The sequence below is a fragment of the Ruditapes philippinarum genome, unplaced genomic scaffold (genome assembly GCF_026571515.1).
Source record: "Ruditapes philippinarum isolate M1 unplaced genomic scaffold, ASM2657151v2 ctg375_1_1_1_1, whole genome shotgun sequence".
Classification (NCBI taxonomy): Eukaryota; Metazoa; Mollusca; class Bivalvia; order Venerida; family Veneridae; genus Ruditapes; species Ruditapes philippinarum.
The window spans coordinates 104,918-128,884 of NW_026858123.1; the positions used below are offsets into that span (position 1 = coordinate 104,918).

The 23,967-nt window shown below is 31.5% G+C and overlaps 2 protein-coding genes across 2 annotated transcripts; both read right to left on the reverse strand.

The window, feature by feature from the left end:
• Positions 1–390: 390 nt before the first annotated feature.
• LOC132752186 (uncharacterized) lies at positions 391–9,892 on the reverse strand. The gene is made up of 7 exons (XM_060742484.1): positions 9,504–9,892; positions 7,304–7,362; positions 6,541–6,756; positions 6,180–6,279; positions 2,964–3,047; positions 2,593–2,758; positions 391–565 (listed from the first exon to the last, which is right to left on the reverse strand). The coding sequence occupies exons 2-7, from the start codon at positions 7,305–7,307 to the stop codon at positions 419–421; spliced, it is 717 nt and encodes a 238-aa protein (XP_060598467.1). The 5' UTR covers positions 7,308–7,362; positions 9,504–9,892; the 3' UTR covers positions 391–418.
• A 10,819-nt stretch (positions 9,893–20,711) lies between these two features.
• On the reverse strand, positions 20,712–23,967 carry LOC132752192 (uncharacterized). The gene is made up of 4 exons (XM_060742496.1): positions 23,244–23,967; positions 22,395–22,491; positions 21,514–21,643; positions 20,712–21,037 (listed from the first exon to the last, which is right to left on the reverse strand). Exons 1-4 carry the CDS (start codon positions 23,893–23,895, stop codon positions 20,783–20,785), a joined length of 1,134 nt encoding a protein of 377 aa, XP_060598479.1. The 5' UTR covers positions 23,896–23,967; the 3' UTR covers positions 20,712–20,782.

The window sequence follows — 23,967 nt, forward strand, 5'->3', positions numbered from 1 at the left end:
GTCTTTTTATATTTGTTTAATACAGATTGATTTTTTATCCTTAACATTTTCCAATATCATCTGTTGGTCAATCACCATTATAACATTCAATCTTTTGAAATATATAGTAAATTCAGTTCAAATTGACAGTAAAAAAAATGAAAATAATGTCACTTTAATAAATTTTTTTTTATAAATAATCAATTTCGAAACAATAGCAAATTAAATGTAGAAATACTTACATATGTTTTATGTGCATTTAAGTCAATGTTCAATAACTATATAAGTTAAATATATACATTATATTACTTTCACATAAATTTACCTTAACATTCTGAAATTATATCAAAATTATTTTAACTGTTACACTCCGGAATTACTCATCCCTTGTATTCAAATATGAAATGTTTTTATTATAAAATACGGAAAGTTTGGGGAACTATTTCGTGCTGGTGTTGATGGTCCTAACCGGATGTGAGTGTTGTTTCCAGGAATTTAGCTCTTTGGCCGGCTGTGATCTCTTGTCGGCTATAACCTCGTTAACTGTCGTCACAAACGTGCCACGTGGTGTACTGGTATGGTTCGACTGAAACACAAAAAAGAAGGCGTAACAAGTGAGCTAGCTGAGATATTCCTCCCGCCGGAACCCACGGTATACATTCCGTATATATTTATATACCGATACTAGAAAATAGCCTGGGTTACCGCGATGTGGAATTAATCATTTTTTGTCTTTTTCTCAGATACGACTAAATACTATAGAAAATTAAAGTAAGGTATCACGGCCAATAAATTATATCAATTCTATATTGTTTTGTTTTTTATTGAACTAGAATTTATATTTGCTAGCATCCTTTCATGCTAATATGAATAGTGATCTATAGATTATAAAAACATGACAAAATGTATTCACAATATGTTAGTACAGTATATGTACAATGCAAGATATGGCTGTATTTATGAGCTTTTCTTATTTTCTATTCCGTTACTAACGGATTAGACTATTTTAGCATAGCTTGACACATGTACTATATATGTATTGTAGAATGCCGTTACATTTATTCACTTTGTTTTTGTTTACTTTTCACCATGCCATTACTATTTGGAACATTTTCAAAATTTTAATGAAAATTAGAATAGATTTATAGGTGTGCGGCTTTAACACGTATCGAATACTTAAACCAGTGATTTACAGCCATTTAAGTATTTTCGTAACAACATTTTACTGAAATCCTTACATAAATTATTTATTTATCAAACACATAGCCGTATTATAATAACATTTCAAATTGTTCTGTTCTGTTTTAAATGAATTGATTATCGAGATTTAGAAATAACTTTACGATCACTGCAATGAGAAGTCTTTCACAAGATTCAATAGGAAACCTTCATTTGGCGAGGACAATAAAGCTTGCCCCATTAATTTAGCGGGAAACCTTTTAGTAGAAAAAAAACACGTTCTTTTATAATTATCGTCTGCTAATAAAATTGTCGCGTTTTGACCCCACAAAAAGCTGCATTGACATAAAGTGGTAGATTGATTGAAAACATGAAGTAATGGTTACCGTTTCACTAAACATTCAAAACCATATCTTATATTTGGAATCGATTGAAAATTAATTAAACACTTAATCGGGTATTTGGTTTCCGTTGATATATAGATTTTCGTGACTGTCACACAACAGATTTGCTGGTATTTTTTACATGGTAGACAAACAGATATTTTCATCGTTTTTTCTCTCTTTTTTTAAATGTCAAAAGATAATGTGTACTTCTAATATCTTGATTTAATGATTCCACTTCTAATATTTATATCTATAGCAGGATCATTTATATTGCATGTATATTAAATAATGCAGAACAAACTTTCGGTGGCAAATGGTTTAATTAAGACTTCAACAAATTTGAAGAAGGCGTGTATTTGCTCATTTAATAGATTAGCACTTTTATCAAATATTACAAGTCTATTTAAGTCCACAATAATCGCTGATATCGCACTGTTAGGTATTGTTCTGATTTTCATTAGAGGGTATATATTTCATTAAATATTAATATCATTAGCTGTAAAACTATTTAAGCTGTCTAAAGTGCCCATTATTTGCATTAGGTGCTAAGATTTTTTTGACGTTATGAATCAGATGTTATTCTATTTCGATTTATTCCTCGCATCATCTCATGCTCTGACGACTTGACTTACCTATATTACGTATGAATATTTTCATTCATGCATTACACATGGGCGCGGTTTATTTTTATTTTTCCATATGGTCATAGAATAAGTTCATTTGCCAATAACGTTGCGAAAAATACATGCTTAGAGCCTGTTCGACTAAACTTGAATATTTCATTTTAATGAAATATAATAGTTAATTCCTCTTATGCAATGTCATGTTAACCCTGGAGGCCTGTTTTTCAATTTTTCTTCGAAAAGTCAGTAATATTGTTAAAATTATATAAATTTCGAGGGTGACGTTTTTTTAGTTTACAAAAAAGGTTTATATGGTGGCTGGTTTCCGAAATGGTTTGTTGAACATATATATGCAATTGTAGGGTCTTAATAGAAGGCAAAAGATCTTTTCTTAAATGTAAATAAACAATTAGTAATCGGCCTACCTCGGGCGCGTCCGAATCGGCATAGCTAACCACTTTAGTCGTGTGGTTGTTTTTGTGCTCGTAGTAACACCGTCGGCCAATATCATCAATATGGTACCGACGACCGTGTTCGTCGTACTCATATCGCCGGGGAAACGTTCTACATAAACGTTTATGTGGGTCGTAACTGAAATAACGAGGATTTATATTTTAAATAAAATGTCATAATCTAGTTTTCTTGAGTTTTTACTGGGATAATGTATTTATACAATATGAAATACTGTTGTTTAGGAACACTCTTAGTTTAAATATGAAGTTATGGTTCTACGGTGTCCTTAAAGATTAAAAAAACAAGAATTTTGATTTTTGAAATGACGTTATTAGCTTTTTACCTGTTCGTTCTTTTTCTGCAACAGGTGCAACAAAATGAATTGCACGGCTGGTGTTCCCCGAATAAACTCCCTTTTCCATAGCAACTGAAAAATTGAAAAGCGGAATAAGTGAAAAATTATAGGGAATAAAGATTAATTTTAAATGTAATAAGATATTTGATTAAAAGTCGGCTTTAGATTTTTTTGACATTTTAAGCTTTAATGGGAAAGATTTTGATTGATAAGGAAAATTGCGGATTTTTGATGTGTTATTACTGAAACCGAGAAGTTTTTTCTGTTTCGATAATATTTTGTACTTAGATAATGAAAGTTGTCTTTGAAAACCTTTTTCCGTCCCCACGCCTTTAAATACTTGACTGCGGTTTTAATCTAATAATGTAATCTTTTCCGTTTATCGCGTGCTTATAGAAAAATTCCAAAGACATTTACAATAAATACCTATATTAAGAAAGAGCTAATTACATTCTATATAATATAATATATGATTAAAAACTTTATTGTATACCCGTACATATATTACACCCGGATTTGGAATGACGAATGACGTCGCTGGTGTTATACAAATTACGTTATTGCCTTATTAATAAAATGCATGTTATGTTGAATTCTCCAATGTATATGAAAACATGTTCCATATTGGCACATTAACGGATATTAGTTTTTTTATTTGACGTCACATTCGTTACGAAGCTATCAAGTGAAAAATATTAAATTTTAATTATCTTTTAGTTAGTTATTGCAATTTGGTCATTTTATTGCAATTTATTTCATTTTGTTGGAATAAATTGCAAGCAATGTCGTAGGCATAATGTTGTTGTTCGACTTTTTATGTGTTTGCAAAAATTCATGTATATAATAAGATGGTTTATTATAAGGGATCTTGTTCTTTTAAATATACTTGGTTCGCATGGATTTTACTAGAACGGAGCTCACGCGGCACTACCGGTACCGCACCTGGTGAGATCCTGTCCTGGTAAAATCCAGCCGAGTGAAATGCAAATTTAAGATCACATGGATCAATATACTACAATGATGACCCCATTATACATGTTCTAGCATGCATGATAACAGACTATATATATTGTCGGTTGAGGTCTCAAATCTGCGATGTTAGGTATTCAGTGGTAGAGGAAAAATGCAGACGGTAAAGTAGCAACAAATAAGTAGATAAAACTGAAAAAGACAGGCAAAGTGCAAAATCGACCCCCCCATCTCATTGCTTTGTTAACGATGGAATGCATAACACACACATAAAAAATGAAAACAGTAACGCTCACTGAACGCTGCCGTGTATGGTGAATGGAATTTATTATCGACCCGGAAACATTCCATATCGTGACTCGGGGGATTTGACGAAAACCTCATTTTATTTTCATTTGCCCAGAAAATGAAAAGTTCGATCAACTTGTTTGCACCCAATTCACTATAATTGAGCCGCGTCACGACAAAACCAACATTATGGGTTTGCGACCAGTATGGATCCAGACCAGCCTGCGCATCCGCGCAGTCTGATCAGGATCCATGCCGTTCGCTATCAGTTTCTTTACTTGTTATAGGGTCTGTAAGCGAACATGCTGATCGCAAACGCACTATGTTGGTTTTGTCGTGACACGGCTCATATGTTTTTATCTCCCGAGAGCAAATATTACATACACTTATTACTTAATTGTTTAATTGAATACGTAATACTGGCACGGGTTCCACGTGCTTTATTGAAGAGAAATCAAATAACTTGATACTGATTCCACTTGAAAATTTTGATAATAAAAATATTTTATCATAGAGCACTTGACCTTATCTATTAATGAAATGGCTCTGTGACGTCATATTATTCATCGAAGAGTTTTTCTCTCTCACCATTTTAAATTTGAAAAGGCACAAGGATTGGAAAGTTTAAAAAGACAATTTTATCACAAGCGACGGAATGTGCACTTAATCACGTAATTCAAATATTACAATATTTTATTTTCAAAATGTTATAATTGGTCAATAATATTTAATATGTCATATTGTATGCTTAAAAGCCAGAAAAAATACTATATACTTCATTTAATTTAATAATATTTTATTGTGCAAACAATGCACATACTTTTAAGTTAAGTCATTATTTAATCATAGTCATATTTAAATGCATTATTAAAAAAAAACAAAACAACATTCATTCAATTTGGGATGGTCCTAAAAAATATTGAAAAAAATAAAAAATATTACGTTATTGCGGGCCCACTCACAAGTTCCACAGGACAAAGTTTTTTTTCTCTCTCTCTCTAAATTTAGTAATGATCAAATAAATCTTTTTATGTTCTATGTTATAAGTGGAACAAATATCTAATAATAATTGTATAAAACATGCCTTCAGATTCATTGATTCTCTAATTTTCATGGAAAATTTGAAATTTTATTCAAAAGAAAAACATTGTGAAGTTGCCAAAAATTTACAAATTTACATCATCATAATATATGTTAATAACCGAGGTAAAAATTTTTTTTTAAATAGCCTTTATTGCTTTAGTAACGCAGTACAAATATAATGATAAGTACTGAAAAATCAATAAGTAATTGCACATAACAAGTAAAATATTACATTATTCTCGGATCTTTTTACTTTTCCTAAAAACATTTTTCTCAGGCTTGATTTTATTATTTCATCTGGAGACATGCTATCTAGGTACTAAAGATGACATTGAACAGTTTTGTTGTTGTTGTTGACAGCTGTGACAGCATAGGTATATAAATTTTAAACATCGTAGACGCCTAATTTACATCGGAGAACGTGTGTGTTATCCATCGCATGAAAACCTCCATCATTTTCTTTAAAGAAGTTGTTATTCTCAATAACAAAAAAAAAATTAAAACAAAATTGAAAAGTTAAGAAAAAGAAAACAGTCCATCACTTGAAAATGTCCACTTACACCAGTGAAATATTTACAGACCGTATTATACTAGTAACCATCTATAAACCAATAAAAACACGTATTGAATCAGGCACATATATTCTGATGTCATATTTGCGAAAAAAGGGCAAATTTACAAGAGGAAACTTAGTCATGTTGGTGTGAAATTTAAACTTTAAAAACATAATGACTTCGATGCGTCTGTTACTTCATAAGACGCCGTCAACCCTTAGGTTGATAGGACACTTCGGACAATGGACACTCCGGACAATAGTTTGCTATTTATTTTACTACTACTATTCACTATTTATTCTACACTTACCCGAGCAGCTGACAGCAGACGACAAATATACAAGCAATAATGAGCAAGGCTAAAAGACCACAAACGGTAATTATGACATAGCTTAGCCATGATGGAAAATCTGAAAATAAAAATAAACGTATTTGATAAGCAATTACACAAACGGGCCACAAGTTGTGATTTTACGTTCATGTGTCTGCCTTTTTCAGCTTATGCCCATTAATTTCCCGCGCAAAATTTGTCAAGAACGATTAAACAGCCAATTTATGACACGAACATATAAAAATTTTGCTTGTTCTGCCATTAAAGAATTTTAAAAAAATAATCAAATCATCAAAGCACATACAATTCAATTTTTATAAATTTACTTGTTTATGCCTACCATCTCTGTCCTCATTCAGATTAACTGTCACTTGGTTCGTGTCTTGTAGGGAGCACGTGGGTGACGTAGACCACACGCCCGTTGAGCACGTGATATATGCCGTCCCCGACATAGCGTATCCCGTGATGCATTGGTAAACGGCAACGCTTGTGTCGGGATATGGTCCGCTCGTGATTACCGTGCCACCTGTAATTGACGGAGGAGGGTTGGCGCACGCTGAAATGTTAAAAGATCAATTAAAATTATTTCTGAATCTATGGTGGCCTATAGCGTCTATTTTAATAAAAGTTTATAAAAAGTAGCGGGGAACTTTTAAATCACCATATGAATCTACAGTGAAAGACAAGTGATCACGAGATTAATTGTCTCCAATAAATTATGCCTCGTCCGAGGATCGAACTACCGACCCAGCAATTACAACCCGATGAATTCTCTCCCTACTGAGCTAAGAGGGCCCTATTAGAAATGAATCTAAACGAACTAATGCAATATAATAACATCTAAAATAAAAATAAAAAATAGATCGTTTTTTCTGTAAGGCAAAAGAAATTGTATTTGTATCTAAATGGAGGGTTTCACATCCAAATATTTTTATGTGTTAATTAAACCAGCTAACCACGTTCGTAAGATCAAGAGATGACCCAATCTTACATCAAGTCTTTAAACATAAAATACCTCTTTAAAGATAAAAATGAAGTCAAAGAGAGGAGATAGTCTAAATCATGTTTAACATAAAAAGGTACTAGAAAATATATTTACTTACACATGTTGTGATATTTGTTTAGCTAAATCTCTTGTTAGACAGTAGATTTACACCGCCACCTGCAATAATAAATAGACTCAGTGTGATTTTAACAAATTCACTTAACATGCCACAGTTATTCCAACAAATTTTTTATAAGAGCTCGTCCAATTTCAATTTTGACAATACTGGTCGTTAGTTTTTATGGAAACTCTTATAAACTTTCAGAATACACATACTGACTAAATACTCAACAAAACTTTCTCATTTTCGTCTGCACTGGTTGCAGGGATAGATTCTGTTGCCACCAACAGGCTCTGGTTTAAACGTTCAGAAAACAAATGAGAAAATACGTAGATATGCCCAAATCACACTGAACAATTTTCCTTCATGTCGGGTACTCGAAACCAGAAAAACCAGAAAAAAAACCATCTCACAAAAGAGATGGTACACTGGCAAATTATTGGTCCAGACCTACATCAAATTTACGCAATCTTAAAAAGATCCAGTGGAGTTCCTTTATTATTGTTTTGATTATTATTATCAGCACACAAAAAATACGACAAAAAAAAAAACGTTTCAGTTTTAGTATGACTAAGTTGTTTTATTTGTTTTCTTTTTTCGGGCGCCCAGTTAAGGGGTAACCCCATTTATTTTCCCCGTCATTGGCATAATAGGGGTCGAGGAGCATCCTCCTATCAGCCTTACAATAATACAAGTATATATATTTGATTTCTTACAAAATAAGAATCAGTATAGGTAAATAGCAGACACACGTTAAGAAATTTATTGTTCAAACAATGTTCACGTCAAAATGTTCCACTTACGATTCTTACAACTTACGTTACCGTGTAAATGATTCTCTAACTGTAACGAAGTTTACATTTTAAAGAGCGTTAATCAAGCTAAAAATAGAACTTTTGCGAAATCTCTTTACAATACCTTAACACCTTTTTATTAGAAATGTAAATCAGATTGAATATATTTATTTATTTTTGCTTTATGTATGGCATTGAGTATGTAAATATTTATCCTTTGTTCCCCCTCCCCCAAAATATATGAATAAATAAATTAAAAAAAAATGTTTATTTTTATTTTTTTTTATTTTTAACACACGACAAATTTGTGTTCTATGAACATGTGGAATATATAATAAAAATGTATAGTTTACAAACTCTATATACCTAATTGTCACATACCTAATTTAAAGTTGTGTCAATTTTAGTTGACAAAACTTACTGCTGGCAAAATTTCATTTCTTTTATTTTCCAAAATACATGTTTTACTCATTTATTGTTCATGAAACTATTATACATGTAATGAAATGTATTGTAGATAATATATAATTTTCAACTAATAATAAATTCTGTTCTTATCCTAAAAAAAATAAATAAAAAAATACTAGCGCATATAAGGTCATCCTTTTCCTTCAAATTAATTTAATCAACAACAACAACAGAATCAACAACAGCAACAACTAATGGCTGACCATTAACCGGCAGAATATTTTAAATGGACGTATCCGTTTTCTATTTGGAACTGTCCATCATTGATTTTGTGAGTTACAGCGATGAAAATATAAAAGTCAGTCAGCCACCAGTAAATATAGAGCCTGAAAAGGCTGTACGGATGTATAGTCTAGCCTGGCTCTTTTCTGGCCACAAATACTATGCACTTTCTGGTCCAGCATGGTTAGGGTTTAAATAGTTTAATTATATGATTATAAATGATAAAATAAACACATAAGAGCCGCGTCACGACAAAAAAAACATAATGGGTTTGCGACCAGCATGGATCCAGACTAGCCTGCGCATCCGCGCAGTTTGATCAGGATCCATGCTGTTTGCTATCAGTTACTTTACTTGTTATAGGGTCTGCAAGCGAACAGCATGGATCCTGATCAGACTGCGCGGATGCGCAGGCTTGTCTGAATCCATGCTGGTCGCAAACCCATTATGTTGGTTTTATCGTGACGCGGCTCATTTTACTTAATCATTATGATATAACAAACTAAAGTTATAGCAAAAACCAATCTATTTTCAAAATAGAAAGTGATAATAAATTCGAAAGAAAAAAAAATAAAAGAAACAAATGAATTAGTTGAAAGAAAAAAAGACAACATTTATTTCTACAAAAAGAACAGGAAAATTCATAATACAATATCTATTCCCCATGTATATATTTATTTTCCATATTTTAGAATAAGACGAACATAACTTACTTTTGAACTGTACTTTCTGTATTTTTATTCCAACTAAAATTAACATCCAAGGCTTACTCCTTTTATATCTCAAATGAATTCTAAAGTCATTTAATTTTTCTGTATTATTTTAAACCCCTATAAATCTTTGCACTTCCGATTGATGACTTTAAATCTGTATAATAAATCAAAAGAAGTCAATATTTATATCAACCGCGTATCAAGGATAACCACAAAGCTATACCGAATTCGAGATTTAAAAAAATAAAAAAAGTAAACTAAAATCAATGGCACCAATGTTTCCTGGGCCTTGAATTAGAGAAACCGCGCTGGTGTGGTTTTATCCACAGAAGTGCCCAATCGATATTTAGATCTAATATATCGAACTAATTACACGCGCAATATTAGATAAAGTGTTTTCAATACAGTACTCTGATTTATAAACCGATTTATTGGGCAGTAAATTAAAAAATAAAAATGAGGACCGCTCTTTTTTGTTTTATTAGATAAACTTTGGGTACATTATTACTGTTATAGACGCACGATATTTGTTTGTTTTGATTGGAGCTATGGGTTGTTATCGTACGGCGAATTGTTTGATTTCAATATTCTCGCCGCTGATATAGTACAAAATGAATATGAACATTTTCTAGTCCTTTAAAATGAGATAAGTCTAAATTAAAGTTATGTTTTTTTCCTCTTCATTTTTAAACTGTAGATCTACCTCTTAACGAAGAAATAGCTGTAAGATTTCATACGATGCAATGTCACTAAACAAACTTCATAGACAAATATTAGTAACTAAAATATATCTACGAATGATAATTAAAATATTTAATAAATAAATGAACAAAAGAACAAATGAATGAATGAATGAATGAATGAATGAATGAATGAATGAACGAACGAACGAACGAACGAACGAACAAACGAACGAACGAACGAACGAACGGAAGAGCAAAACGAGCGTGCGAGCAAACGAAAGAGCAAATGAAAGAGCAAATAAATGAATGAATGAATGAACGAACGAACGAACGAATGGAAGAGCAAATCTAGCGTGCCAGCAAACGAATTAACTAAACAGCAAATGAATGAATGAATGAATGAATTAATTAATTAATTAATGACTGAATGAATGAATGAATGAATGAATGAATTAATTAATTAATTAATGACTGAATGAATGAATGAATGAATGAATGAATGAATGAATTAATTAATTAATTAATTAATTAATTAATTAATTAAAAACAATGAATGAATGAATGAACGAACGGATGAGTAAAACGTGCATGCGAGCAAATGAACAAAATAGCGAATGAATGAATAAATGAATGAATGAATGAATGAATGAATGTGCATTTATACATGTATAAATTCTTTTGATATAACTAGTTTATTCTCTTTTTATAATGTTAGCGTATAAGCCTACATTTATCGACATATTAAATCGAATATTGGAACACAATTTCCGTCTCGCTACCATTAATTGTCAATATAAAAGTCACGTTGACGTTAAGCACTGTTAACGCGTCAACATTTTACCCCTCTAATTGAATAATCATCTTAATAGCGATCAGAAACACAATCAAATTCGCATGTTCATAATTTTACTATAATGCCGAAGTACGAAGACGATAGCTGAATGCGTTAATTGGCGTATAATTTCCCGCTTTTTACAAATTTATTCCATTTGACTTACGCGTAAGAAAATTGAACTCCGGAGCGTTAATTTCTTGTAAATAGACCTTCGGTTAAGCTCCCTGTCACATTTTATCCACTAAGCTTTCAAATATTTTTGACGTTTTATAGTTTGAAATCACGCACCTAATTAGCCTAAAAAATCTTAAAAGTTTTGTTCAAAATAGCTTTGAATCATTCAAATTTGAATACATTGCTTTACTTATTATTTATTTGCCGACGTATTATGTAAATTATTTACTTTTTGTATTGTACTTGTTTGTAAAATTATATATAAATGTTTAATAGTATCAATTATTGCGTCCATTTTTAAAAGAAAAACAGTGTCGGCTGATGTATTTGGTGTAAGTGATTTAAATTAATATTGATAAATAAAGGGGGCTCTTAAATTAGTGAAAAATCAACCAAAGTTTTCTTTAAATCATCTCATTTCTATAAAAATAAAATCACAATGTCATTACACTGACCAATCTGTATATTTTCCCACACTAAAAGAATCCTCTTTTCTTTTTTTTCTACAAACACAATTAAATATATGAGCCGCGTCACGACAAAACCAACATAACGGGTTTGCGACCAGCATGGATCCAGACCAGCCTGCGCATCCGCGCAGTCTGATCAGGATCCATGCTGTTCGCTATCAGTTTCTGTACTTGTTATAGAATTGTAAGCGAACAGCATGGATCCTGATCAGACTGCGCGGATGCGCAGGCTGGTCTGGATCCATGCTGGTCGCAAACCCATTATGTTGGTTTTGTCGTGACGCGGCTCATATATTCATTGTTAAGCTATAAATGGTCAGTGGGAAGGGTTTTTGTCGCTTTAATGTTAAATGCCTTTATCTTAAATTTCACATAAAATAAACTACGTTTTAAAAGGGAAACAATGTAAACCTATCTGTTTAATTTTCTATATGTATATATTTATTTAACCTAAGTTCTTGTTCTCAACATTTTTGACGCTTAGTCAAGTCATAAAAGTAAGTTTCCATTTCTATTATACATGCATCATCATCATCAACAACAACAACAACAACAGCATCGTCATCATTATTACCATCGTCATCATCGTCATCATAATCATCATCATTATCATCATCATTATCATCATCATCACCATCATCATCTTTTTGGTAAAATTGCTTATGACGCAAGCTATATAAGTGTTTGATTGAACAATTTTAAGTAAGTCTGAAGGCTTATATAGGTAAGCCCTGAATACTCAAATAAAGTACATGTAAATTAATATCCTATATAAAAGCGTAGCAAAATTGTTGCGTGTACCGTTAATATAAAAGAACTTTGAACTTTATATTAAAATAGTATTATACGAGTAGAAACAAATTCCGCAGTGTCGTGTCCTTTTGTTCAACCATCAAAAGATGTAGGTTAAAAAAGCATGTCACTACGATACTAGTAAACAAAAACAACTATTGTGAAACATAATGATGCGTACTTAACGAAATTTAAAACGGACTATTTTTTTTCCGAGTGACTTAACAATCTTGCGTCCACTGTTTTAAAAAAAAGACATACATTTGTGACACAGACAAAAGGTTTGGTGAAGATCTTCAACACGAATACCAAAGACTTTTATAAAAATGACCCATAATTCATTGAATCCTTAAAGCAATGTTCTATTCATGACGTAGTTATGCGAAGTGTTGAAAACTGGACTACAATGATTTGTCAGATAACGATCTATATTTTAAGATATCGCCTCATAAATAGCCCTTATCAAATGTTATTATCTGCTTGATTAGCGTTTTAAAATGTCAACTTGGCTCTCCAATCACCGCAAAATTTGAAATAATTTTGATTGATATGAAAAAATAAAATGAAAAAATACATCGTGTCGTTTAATAAAAAAAGATTTGAATAAAAATACATAGGAATGCTAGCTGTAGATATTTAATAATTACATGGGATCAAAATATATAGACATTTTTTTTTATTTTATTCCAATAGGCTATAAAGCCCATGCGGACATAAATCATGCACAATAACGAACAGTGTATGACATAAACATATATACATAATATCAACAATCATGAAAAGAAAAAGAAAAAGTTTGGAGAAGATCAATTTTGATTGATAAAGTCATTACCAGCCGAAAATATTCTTAAGTAGTTACATAATAAACATTTTCAAATCAAAATTGATCTTTGGACCACTAACTTATAGATCTATTATATATACATATAAACATACATACACACATATACATGCACATACATACAAAAAACAAAATATCAATTACATGAGCCATTTATGCAAAATTTGTTGTAAATTAATTGAATTTTAATACATAAACGCATTGCCATATATTTATACACACATCCTAAAAATTTAAAGTCCCTCTGCATCAATTGCAGATTTAATAATTGTAACAAATCTTTATCTTTCATTTTGGATTTTTGAAAACTTCGAAAGTCCAATTTCAAAAGTGATTTGGCTATTCATGTTAAGTTGCAAAGAGACTTATATATATATATATATATATATATATATATATATATATAGAAATAGTTCCATCATATGTTTATTACTATAATTGTATCATTTTATTTATATTTACATAATACTGAAGGATCACTCTTTAAAGGAACTCCACTGAGGTAAAAACAACAACAACAATAACAAAAAAAACGAAAAAAATAAACAATAAACAACAAAAAAACAACAAACAAACAATAAATAAAACAACAACAAAAACAAACAAAAAAAAACCATAAAATTTGAAACTCGTACATAGATCAAGGGAAAAACTAAAAATGAAAATAAAATCTGCAAAGGATAATAAAGAAATATTCCACGAAATTATTGATAAATTGACATTTACTAATACAATGTATTCTTAGTGAAAAGCGTTGCAACGCTTTTCTTTATTTTGGGTCATTTTGCAAAATAAAAATGATTGTTCTTGAAAAAAGAGGTGAAAGGGGGATCTGAAATTTTGTACGCATGTTACTGATTCAGACCAACATCAACAGGTACACACGTCTTGGAAAAATATTTCCAGTTACATCATGTTAAAACATCTCCGCGGAGTCCCTTTAAATGTTTAAAATATCTTAAGAAGTTCTATATATTGAGACAGTTTTATACAGAAACAAGATATACATGACATGGTTAAAAAGGTTACATTAATAATGTAACTTGTAAAAGTAAAAGCTGCGTAATTTAATACCAAGTACAAAGAACATTTCGTTGTTAAGATGTAAAGATTAAAAATCCTAGAAAAAAAACAACTTTTAAAATCTGTTTAAAAACAAATGAATGAATAATGAAAACGTTACAATCTGAATGACAAAGGAACTTATTGATTGAAATTAGAAAATCAGAAATGTGTCTCTGTGACACTTATGCCCTCACTTAATTTTCTGTCGTATTTACATACTCTTGCATATTTTATAAAAGTCAAGTGTTATCTTTATAAGTGATATTAATAGAATAACAGCTAATAAGTTTCATAAACCTATGACTTAGGAAACTCTTGTTTTTAATTAGACAACTGTTATCTAAACCTAATTGCCTTAAAATCAATAGGGGTATATTACCGAATGTGCGCAATGTCCCTTCAAAGTTTCATAAAATTAGGCTTAATACATCTAAAGTTATTGATAAGACAAGAAATTTAAACAAAGTGTCACAGTGACCTTAACCTTTGACCCATAGTGGCCATTACCATGACAAACTACTTCCGAACTAATTTTTGGGAACATAGGCAAAAGCGTTCTATAGGTGTTCTCTAGGTTTGGTGGTGTTATTCGGACAAACTGTAAGTGATTAAAGTCACTGTTGCATTGACCTTTGACGTACTGACCCTTAACAACAAGAGCCATCTTCAAATCATGACCATCCTCCGAACTGTTCGCAAAAGCTATCCTAAGTTATTGGTCGGATCAATGCCAAAATAATATCTTGAAATAATAGTATGTAGTACAGGAGTGTAGCTTGGTGTAAATTCATATGTAGACTGATTTCTAGTGAGATTAAGGTGCATTTACCTAGAATAATATTTTTGCTCTGGATTGTAAGAGGTGCTTATTAGTATATTAAGCTCAATATTATATGTTAAAAGGATTATTAGAAAATCAAATAGACAAATAAACGACTTTCATTTCATTACTTTTTTTGAAAAATGTGTAAGTACACCGCCTATAGGAAGCTGCGCCACAAACGCAGTCTCTGTAAAAGGGCTCGGACTTAAATGGAATGAAATGATTAACTGGTTGGTCATGATTTGGTGTCCTACAACCGCTTACAATTTTCCAATGCTCTTCATTAACAGACATGAATAAAAGTACCAGATGTTTCTTTAGCCCAGGGACGTAAGACAAATTTTAGGACTTACTTAAGACCGTTTCAATAAACATTTTCAAGACATCTTTAATCAAAGACTTAAGAATTTAATTAAACTCTGTCGCAAAACAATGGCACGCATTAACCCGCAATGTTTAATGTTCATCGGCATTTTTCACATGGGAGATTTTTTTTCATTACGGGCAAAATTGTCTCATTTTTTTATTTAACAATGATTAGGATTAAGGGCATTCTATGAAACGCAACCTAGGCTATGATGGAATGAAATCAGTTAAATCTCTTTATGCAAAATGAGAATAAATGACGTTATAGATAGGACTTTTAAAAAAAATATGGAAATTTTTTGTCACTGCATTGTATAAAATGGGATTTAGCGGTATTAACCCTTAACACAAGTTACACAACTTGTCGTGTGATAATTCGATGAGTTCTAAATAAAACAGTCCTAATTGACCATTTATTACTGTCGTAATCTGACAGATTGACGCATTCGGGGCACTTTCCTGATTATCCATAATCTTTGAACACCGAAATTCCTCACAACAGTTAGTTCCCCTGATCAGTGCAAGTTCCTCGCAGCGGTTACTTCCCCTGATCAATAGAATCAAACTACTGTTTTAATTTTCCCAAAGACTTAAATTATAGGAAATGACCCCTGAACCTACCTTGAAATTGAGTATTCGTGCTAAAGATATGTTGTTGTTTTTTCTAAGAGTATGTCATGCCTGACACATTAAAATGGCCTTGTTATATAGGACTAAGTAATTATTTTTTTCGCAAAATATCCCCTAATATGATTACCTCCCGCAGCAGAAATTTCCTGCTGATAACGGGACTGACATACATTTTTAAAAAAGTAAAAATATATCGCTACAGTTCATTTTTTAAAGAAAACAGTATAGTGTTACTTTCTTAAATAATTTTCATGCTTGTAAATATCAAATTTTCATCCAATCATCTGATGGTCCATTTAATCTTACGGTTGTCCCTGTACGTTTTTTTCTATCAATCGCTGGCTATCTTACAATACAGTTCTTTGGCCTGATACAGATCAAGTGAAGTAGTCTCCGAAGGACTTTTTAGGAAATGATTCTGGTTGAAAGTAGCTCTACCCGCATGACCTGTTGTATAAAACAAGACAGTGCCGTAAACTTATGTAAACTGAACTTGCAAATTTAGAATCTATTGATGAGTAAAATGTTCTACGTGGCATATCGTTTTTCGAGTTTTGAAGAACAAGTATATAGTTTACCAGTTTCAGCTTTGTTTTGGTCGATGGCTCTACAACGGAAGTGTAGAGGGCTCTAATTTAAACAGATCACCAAATTGTGAAAAAGCCACTGTTTAGTACGGGTTTGCTAAAAATTCTAGAAATAGTTTGTTGTAAAAGTCAGGCCTAATTTTTATTGACGTAGGAATACAAACAAAAATAAAAAAATAAAAAAGAAGATGTGTACAATATATCAGCAAATACGCAGGTTGTACAAATAAACAAGACAAAATGTTTACGTTCCAGTTCTCATTTAAAGGATGAATAAATGCATCATGGCGCCCTGTTTACATTTTATTCTTCAATTAAATGGCAATTAAAAGACTATTCCCTAAATCATAAATAGTGATACACCCTATTTTAAAGGAGATAAGACTTATTTTTTACATAATAAATTTTACAGGGTCGTGTGTGGGTTGAATTCTTGACGCAATCTATGAAAATTTTAACCAAATGTCGGACTACTATACATTCGAGTACCTGATATAAAATACGAACAAAGGACACTTTGTAAGGACACTTGAATATTTTATTATTTTAATTTATTATGATATAAGATAAAATACTCTAAACGTACAGAAGCTAACCGAGCCTTGTATGGAGAGCATATGATGACTGACAAATTATGTACTTGAAATTTAAGTCCTTGTTTAACTTTTTATAGCGATTTTTTTTCTTATTTCGGATTGCAACGACAAATTGTATATTCTGCTAGTTTTTTGTTGTTGTTTTTTTGTTTGTCTTGATATATTTATTCCAAAAATTTTATATAATGTACAAACAAATAAACAACAAACAAAAATATTTTCACATAATGGAAAAGAATGAGAACGAAAGACGAGTCTAACAGAATTCTTCTCCTTATGCAAACTATATGGTTTTGTCTTAAATAAATTAATAGTTAGAATAAACTATTCAAGGGAATAAGTATTATATTCGTATATAAATAAATAAAACAAAACGATTACTATATACATGTAGTCGATTTACTGTATGTTTGTTAGGCAATTTAGAATTGTGTGTTTTCCGGTTGTCTTTAAAGGCACATTACGCATCAGAAACGAATACATTTTTTCCTCTCTAGAAAGGACAAACATTAGTTTTGAAATGTTTAAACAATGTTTTTTGAGCATGTCAGATGTTTATTACCCGAGGACAGTAGCACTGAATGTAAAAATATTTGTCAAAAAATTAGCAAAATGAAAACAAAGTAGTATTTTGACTTCCATACAAAATACTAAATCACTATAGCTGTACTAATACGCAGAAAGCAGCATTAACAAAAATTAATTCAGGCTATTTGCAAATGAGTAACATTTTGGAAAATGTAACAGGACACCAAATATAACAAGAGGGCGAAGATGGCTCACCTGACCCATCGAACTCATCCTGACCAAGTTTGATGACATCGAGTAAAATATGTGACCACTAGAGTGTTAACAAGGTTTTTTGTATTTGAGCGATGTGGCCTAGTTTCTGACCCAAGGTGACCAATATCCGAACTTAACCTAGAAATCATAAAAACAAATTTGCAGACCAATTTCAAGGATATTTTGCCACTAGAGTGTTAACAAGGTTTTCTATTTTTAGCTCCTGTAAGCTAGTTTTTCGTTAGAAATGACCTATGTTTGAGCTCATCCGAGCAATTACCTAGACAAGCATCCTGACAAAGTTTGGTGATTATTGAGGCAAAAATGTGACCACTAGAGTGTTAACAAACAAAAGTGGACGGACGACAGACGACGGACATCCAACGATCCTAAAAGCTCACCCTGAGCTAGCTTTTGAGAAATAAAAATGAAAGCATTTCTGGAGCATTATGGGTCTTTAACTTTCATAACCATTTGAAGCACAAGTATAACAGTAAAATGCTTAACAATATTAAATGTACAAATTACAAAATAATTTTATCAGAGACAGATCTACACCGCTAAAAATACATGTTCACTAATATACGGGAATATACGGTCTCGTATATTCACCATATACGGTCGAATACATCATATACGGGCGAATACGGGACTTTTACTTGTCTAATTTACGGACCAAGTAATCGATTGAGAAACTCTGGAAGAAAATAAAGCCAAATGTACTATTTCACAAAAAATCTTTAATATTGAATTATATTCAAGGGTGTGGCATTTCCTATGAAAATAAATAACATTTGTTAAAGTCTAAGAAATGAATAAATATTTTCTTCTCTAAAAAGTGCACACATGAGTTTGATAATGGTTTTAGAGCATCTAGAAAATAGAACTGAATATGAAATTGTTTGTCAGACAAGTAGCAAAATTTAAACAAATTAGTTTATTTTTTATACTTTTTCACAAAATATTAAATAACTTTTTATGTACGTATTGCCTGAAAAGGTTCAGGTAATTGGTCGATGAGTAATTTCTTTTTCTATATCAGGGCACCAAAACATAAATAACTTTTGAAACGTAAAAGTTAAAGCATTTTTGAGCCTTTATTATTGCTCCCATAAAACATGTAATTATTGTATTGCCAACACTTGAACAATTTAATTCTGAACAACTCCATGGCTTTTTAAGTGATGAAAAGTTTTACCTAGACTGAAAGATGAACAAGTCAAATTAAGATATTTTGTGTAGTAATAGTTAATGTGCATGGCTGAACTGTTTTTTACAGATTATTTTTTATAGAAATATCTAGTTAAAACGTTAACGTGTATTGAGAAGTAAGACTTACTTTTCCTGGACTCTACAATGACCGCTTTATTTCAATTCTATTTTTCAATTGCATATTTACATTCATTATTTCAATTCAGAATTTCAATTCTAAATTACAATGCAATATTTTAATTCAATACTTCAATTTAACATATCGAATTGACATTCAATTCAATTTTACATTTCAAGCCAATATTTTAATTCAATATTGAAATTCTAAATTTAAATTTAATTTTCAATTCAATTCTACATTTCAATTCAATATTTTAATCAAATATTTCAATTCAACATTTCAATTCAGTATCTCAGTTCAGTATTTCAATCCTAAATTTCAATTCAGAATTTCAATCCTATATTTCAATTCAGAATTTTAATTTTGACAATCAATTCAATTCTACATGTCAATCCAATTTTTAACTCAATATTACAATTTTACATTTAAATTTAATTTTCATTTCAATTCTGCATTTCAATGCAATATTTCAATATAATATTTCAATTCTGCATTTCAGTTTAGTACCTCAGTTCAGTATTTCAATTTAGTATTCGTGCGTAGTAATTGAATTCGATATTTCAATCTAATTTTTTAATTCAATACATAGAACTAACAACATCTTGTGTTTGATAAGATTCGGTTGACTATATGAGGTTAGAATGAAATAAATATATGATATCTTTCTACACAAAAAAGTGAAAACAGAAACATCAACAACAACAACAACAATAACAACAAAAATAATAATATAAAAACCCGAAATATTTACAATTTGTGCTATGAAAATAGAAGAAAAACAGACACCCATTAATATTATTTCTGTAACGGCGAATTTCGTTTTCTAAAAGGAACTCACTGAGGTCAAAAAGCTTAAAAATACAAAAATTTGAAATTCTTACATAAATCAAGTGAAACAATAAAAATCGAAAAATCTACAAAGGTTGGTGATGAAGTATACTAAGAATTAAATCGAATATGAATATTGATTTTTTCAGGCGACTCTTAGATTGATTTTTAGTGAAAAGCGTTGCAACGTTTATCATTTTTAGTCATTCTAGACAATAAAAATAAGCATGCATGCTGGAAAAAAAACAGGGCGAGGAATTGATATGAAAATTTGCAGACAAGTAATTGGCCCAAACTTACATCAAATGGTCACAACTATTGTAAAAATATTTCAAGTTCAGTGATCATATCTAAAAAAAACCTCAGTGGAGTCCCTTTAAACCATTCCGGCTTGTGGTGAATTTTATACATACAAAGATATTTCTACAATGTATATGAGTTATGTCTTTGCAACAAGGGACACCATCGTCACATTATTTTGTACTTGTATTTATATTTCGATAATTTCGGCTGTGTGGCATCCATGTCTCTTTTGAAGGCATTTTAGCCTCCCGACGATACAATTTCCCCGTTGTAGGGCCTTCCACAGTGTGGCTATTGATCTGATTATACGGTCCGTTTCTCAAACCATTTTGACCAGTATATTTTACGGGAATCCTTGACGACGCAATATTGCCTTGTTCCCTTTGACGTCTTGAGCGTTCGTCATTTTCTTCGTAAGAAACATGCTTCAAAAGAAAAGAAGGATTTCTCGTTGAAAGAACTAAAAATAGTAACATGCTCAAACCTCACAATGGTCAATTTGTGCGTAATATTTATAAAACTAACCAAAGTTTATTAGCAGAACATCAGTAAGTAAAGGGAAACTATAAATTAGGAAAGACCGGTGGAGACATTTCAACTTCCTGAATTCCCAATTTCATCTCGTTATTTCATGAATTTACGATATTCAACTTCATGAAGACAACTTCACGAATTCCACTTCACGAATTCCACTTCACGATTTCATCTTCACGAATTCACGATTTCAACTTCACGAATTCACGATTTCAATTTCATGAGTTCACTATTTCAACTTCATGAATTCGTGATTTCAACTTCGTGAAGTGAAAGCTGAAATATCACCCACCGGTCTTTCGTAATAAATCCTTGTTCTTTAAGTCTTTTTGTCAAACTACTTTATGTCATATCTGATCATGATTACCTTTGGTCTGTCATATTTGTTTGCTGATCCAAAGTCGTCTGCAAATGTTTGCCGCCTATTTACATCACCATTTTCGACTCCTCTTTCACGTACTACTAATTTTGCCCCTACCGTCGATCCTTTGCAATAGCTGTCATTTATATAATTAAAGAAAGAAAGCAAAAATAGTTTATACTCACTAACATTAAATTTATTAAAGGCCCAGTATGCCTCAGAAATGCTATCATTTTCATTTCTCAAAAATTGTTTATTTTGGGTTCCAAAAAAATACTTATTTGCTATATACATTAAATTAGCTCTGTAGGCAATTGGTATAATTAAATCTAACATGCACTTAATCCATTATTTAAACATTATAAAACACATGTTTGACATTTCTAAAGAATTAAAAAAATGGATTTCTGAGGCTTAATGTGCCTTTAAGCATTTGTCAATACTCAATTGATAGTTAACAGGCCCTTTCGCAACTGGCCTCACGATCAAAGTTTCCGTTAGCTGTTTTAAACAGAGTTCTTGATTCGACATGTGCTTTGAATTTAATTTGTTTAAAAACCTTTGCAATATACAAAATTTATACATAGGTAATTTCTGATGTTTTGATTTAATAGAAATTATGTCTCTCCTTTGAAAATCCACTGTTTATAATAAGCAAAGACAGGCTGAGCTCAGAGCCGGAGAACGCTCATTTAATCATGTATTTAATTTATTAATCTATATTAAAGAAAAATACGTCTAATTGATACAGCTTGGCAAACACGTCATATGATCAAATTGTATAGACCTTTTAACAATACGAAATTTCCATAGAAACGGAAGTAGCATTTGGCGCATGCGCATTCTCCATAGGACATTAAAAGCAATAATCATGGCTATGCACTTACCCAAATATTTTGAGACAATACATCAGCAAACACGCTAGCAAAAGAAGACACAGCAGACCAAAGGCCACACATAGCACTATTGTCATCCAAAGAGGTACTGTAATATAGAATATACATGATTTAAATACCATAAGCACTGATTGTTTCAATGCTTCTTTTTCATCATGGCCTCCTTGATACTGAATATTTTTAATTTAACGATCTACTTAGTTTTGACCGGAAATGCATTATAAATCAAAATCGCTTTGACTGGATAACATAAATGCGTGAATGCTTAAAGGATCTCCTAGTTCAAAAGGCTAATAACATAAATTTTGAAAATTTTACAAAATCTAGTTGATTTTAGCATTTGAAAAAGGTAATAAAAGAATACATTGTATACAAAAATTTAATCGAGAATCGAATTTTTGTGCGATTTTTGCCCAATTTCAGTTAAAAGCGTTTTTAAACGTGTTTTTTTTTGTTTTGGTCATTTTGCACAATTAAAATTATTGTTATAAAAAGGGATAAGAGAATGACCAGAAATCTTGCAAACAAGTTATTAGTCAAGTTTAACATTTTACACGAATCTCGAAAAATATATCTAGTCCAAACCTCAGTTGAGTCCCTTTAAATAGCTTTTGTTTCTGTTCCCCAAAGACATATAACAACAAAAAGGTTATACGCACACACTACCACCAGACGTGTTTGTAAAACATACTAAAACCTTTCATTGGGTCTAGAATAAATATGATTTCAATTCTATAAGTTTGATTTTCGTAACAATGATTTATTATTTGTTCATAAAATCTAAATTTCTTTTTTTTGATAATTATAATAAATAGATTCAATAAAAAAGAGAATACACACCTCTAGTAGAATCATCAAGTGAAATATGATTGTGGACATTTTGCCTGTTTATAGGTACACAGCTCGGTGGTTGTTTCTCCCACGTCCCCGTAATGTTACAGCCGATCTTAGATTGTCCGGTCAATGTCAAACCGGCGACACACGAATACACAGCACTGCTCACGTTAGCAACATACGGTCCTGTTGACAGAATTTTACCACCAGAGATAGGGGACGGATCAGGACAGGTTTTAACTAACCCTACCACAGCCGTAGATGCGGAGTTGTGCGGAAGTTGCGAAGAAACTGTTACGTCCGTTGTGACGTCATATGTCGTTGATGCATTAAGTCCGCTTAAAATTGGTGCAGTCGTGTTACTGGAAGTTGTAGAATTGTCGTCTGCTGTGACAGAATAATCGGTTGATGATTTTACATTTGTATGCGTGCTGGAATCCGTTGTTGAGAATACAGCCGTCGGCGGGTTCGTTGTAGTCATATTTCCTGCGTCTTCCGTGCTTATAGAGCCTGCTTGGTTCGTTACAGCAGCCGTTGTTTCTGTCGTTTGTTGCAATGTGTTAGCAGACGACTGGGCGAAAGAATGCACATTGCTCGTTGATAAATCACCAGTTACGCCTTCCGTTGTGATCGTTGGAGAATTTGTTGATGTCATCATACCGAAACTGTAGTTTTCGTTATATAAGTGGCACTTAAAATAATTAAAATGTTTATTTAGTGTGAAATACCA

Excerpts from the sequence above, each read along its gene's own strand:
- LOC132752192 (XM_060742496.1), bottom strand. The coding sequence starts at position 23,895 with ATGATGACATCAACAAATTCTCCAACGATCACAACGGAAGGCGTAACT. Across the intron at positions 22,492-23,243 it reads ACTTGATGATTCTACTAGAG|TACCTCTTTGGATGACAATA; the intron begins GTGTGTATTCTC and ends TCTATATTACAG. Across the intron at positions 21,644-22,394 it reads TATTGTCTCAAAATATTTGG|CTATTGCAAAGGATCGACGG; the intron begins GTAAGTGCATAG and ends TATAAATGACAG.
- LOC132752186 (XM_060742484.1), bottom strand. Across the intron at positions 3,048-6,179 it reads GTCTGCTGTCAGCTGCTCGG|TTGCTATGGAAAAGGGAGTT; the intron begins GTAAGTGTAGAA and ends TCAATTTTTCAG. Across the intron at positions 2,759-2,963 it reads TGCAGAAAAAGAACGAACAG|TTACGACCCACATAAACGTT; the intron begins GTAAAAAGCTAA and ends TCGTTATTTCAG.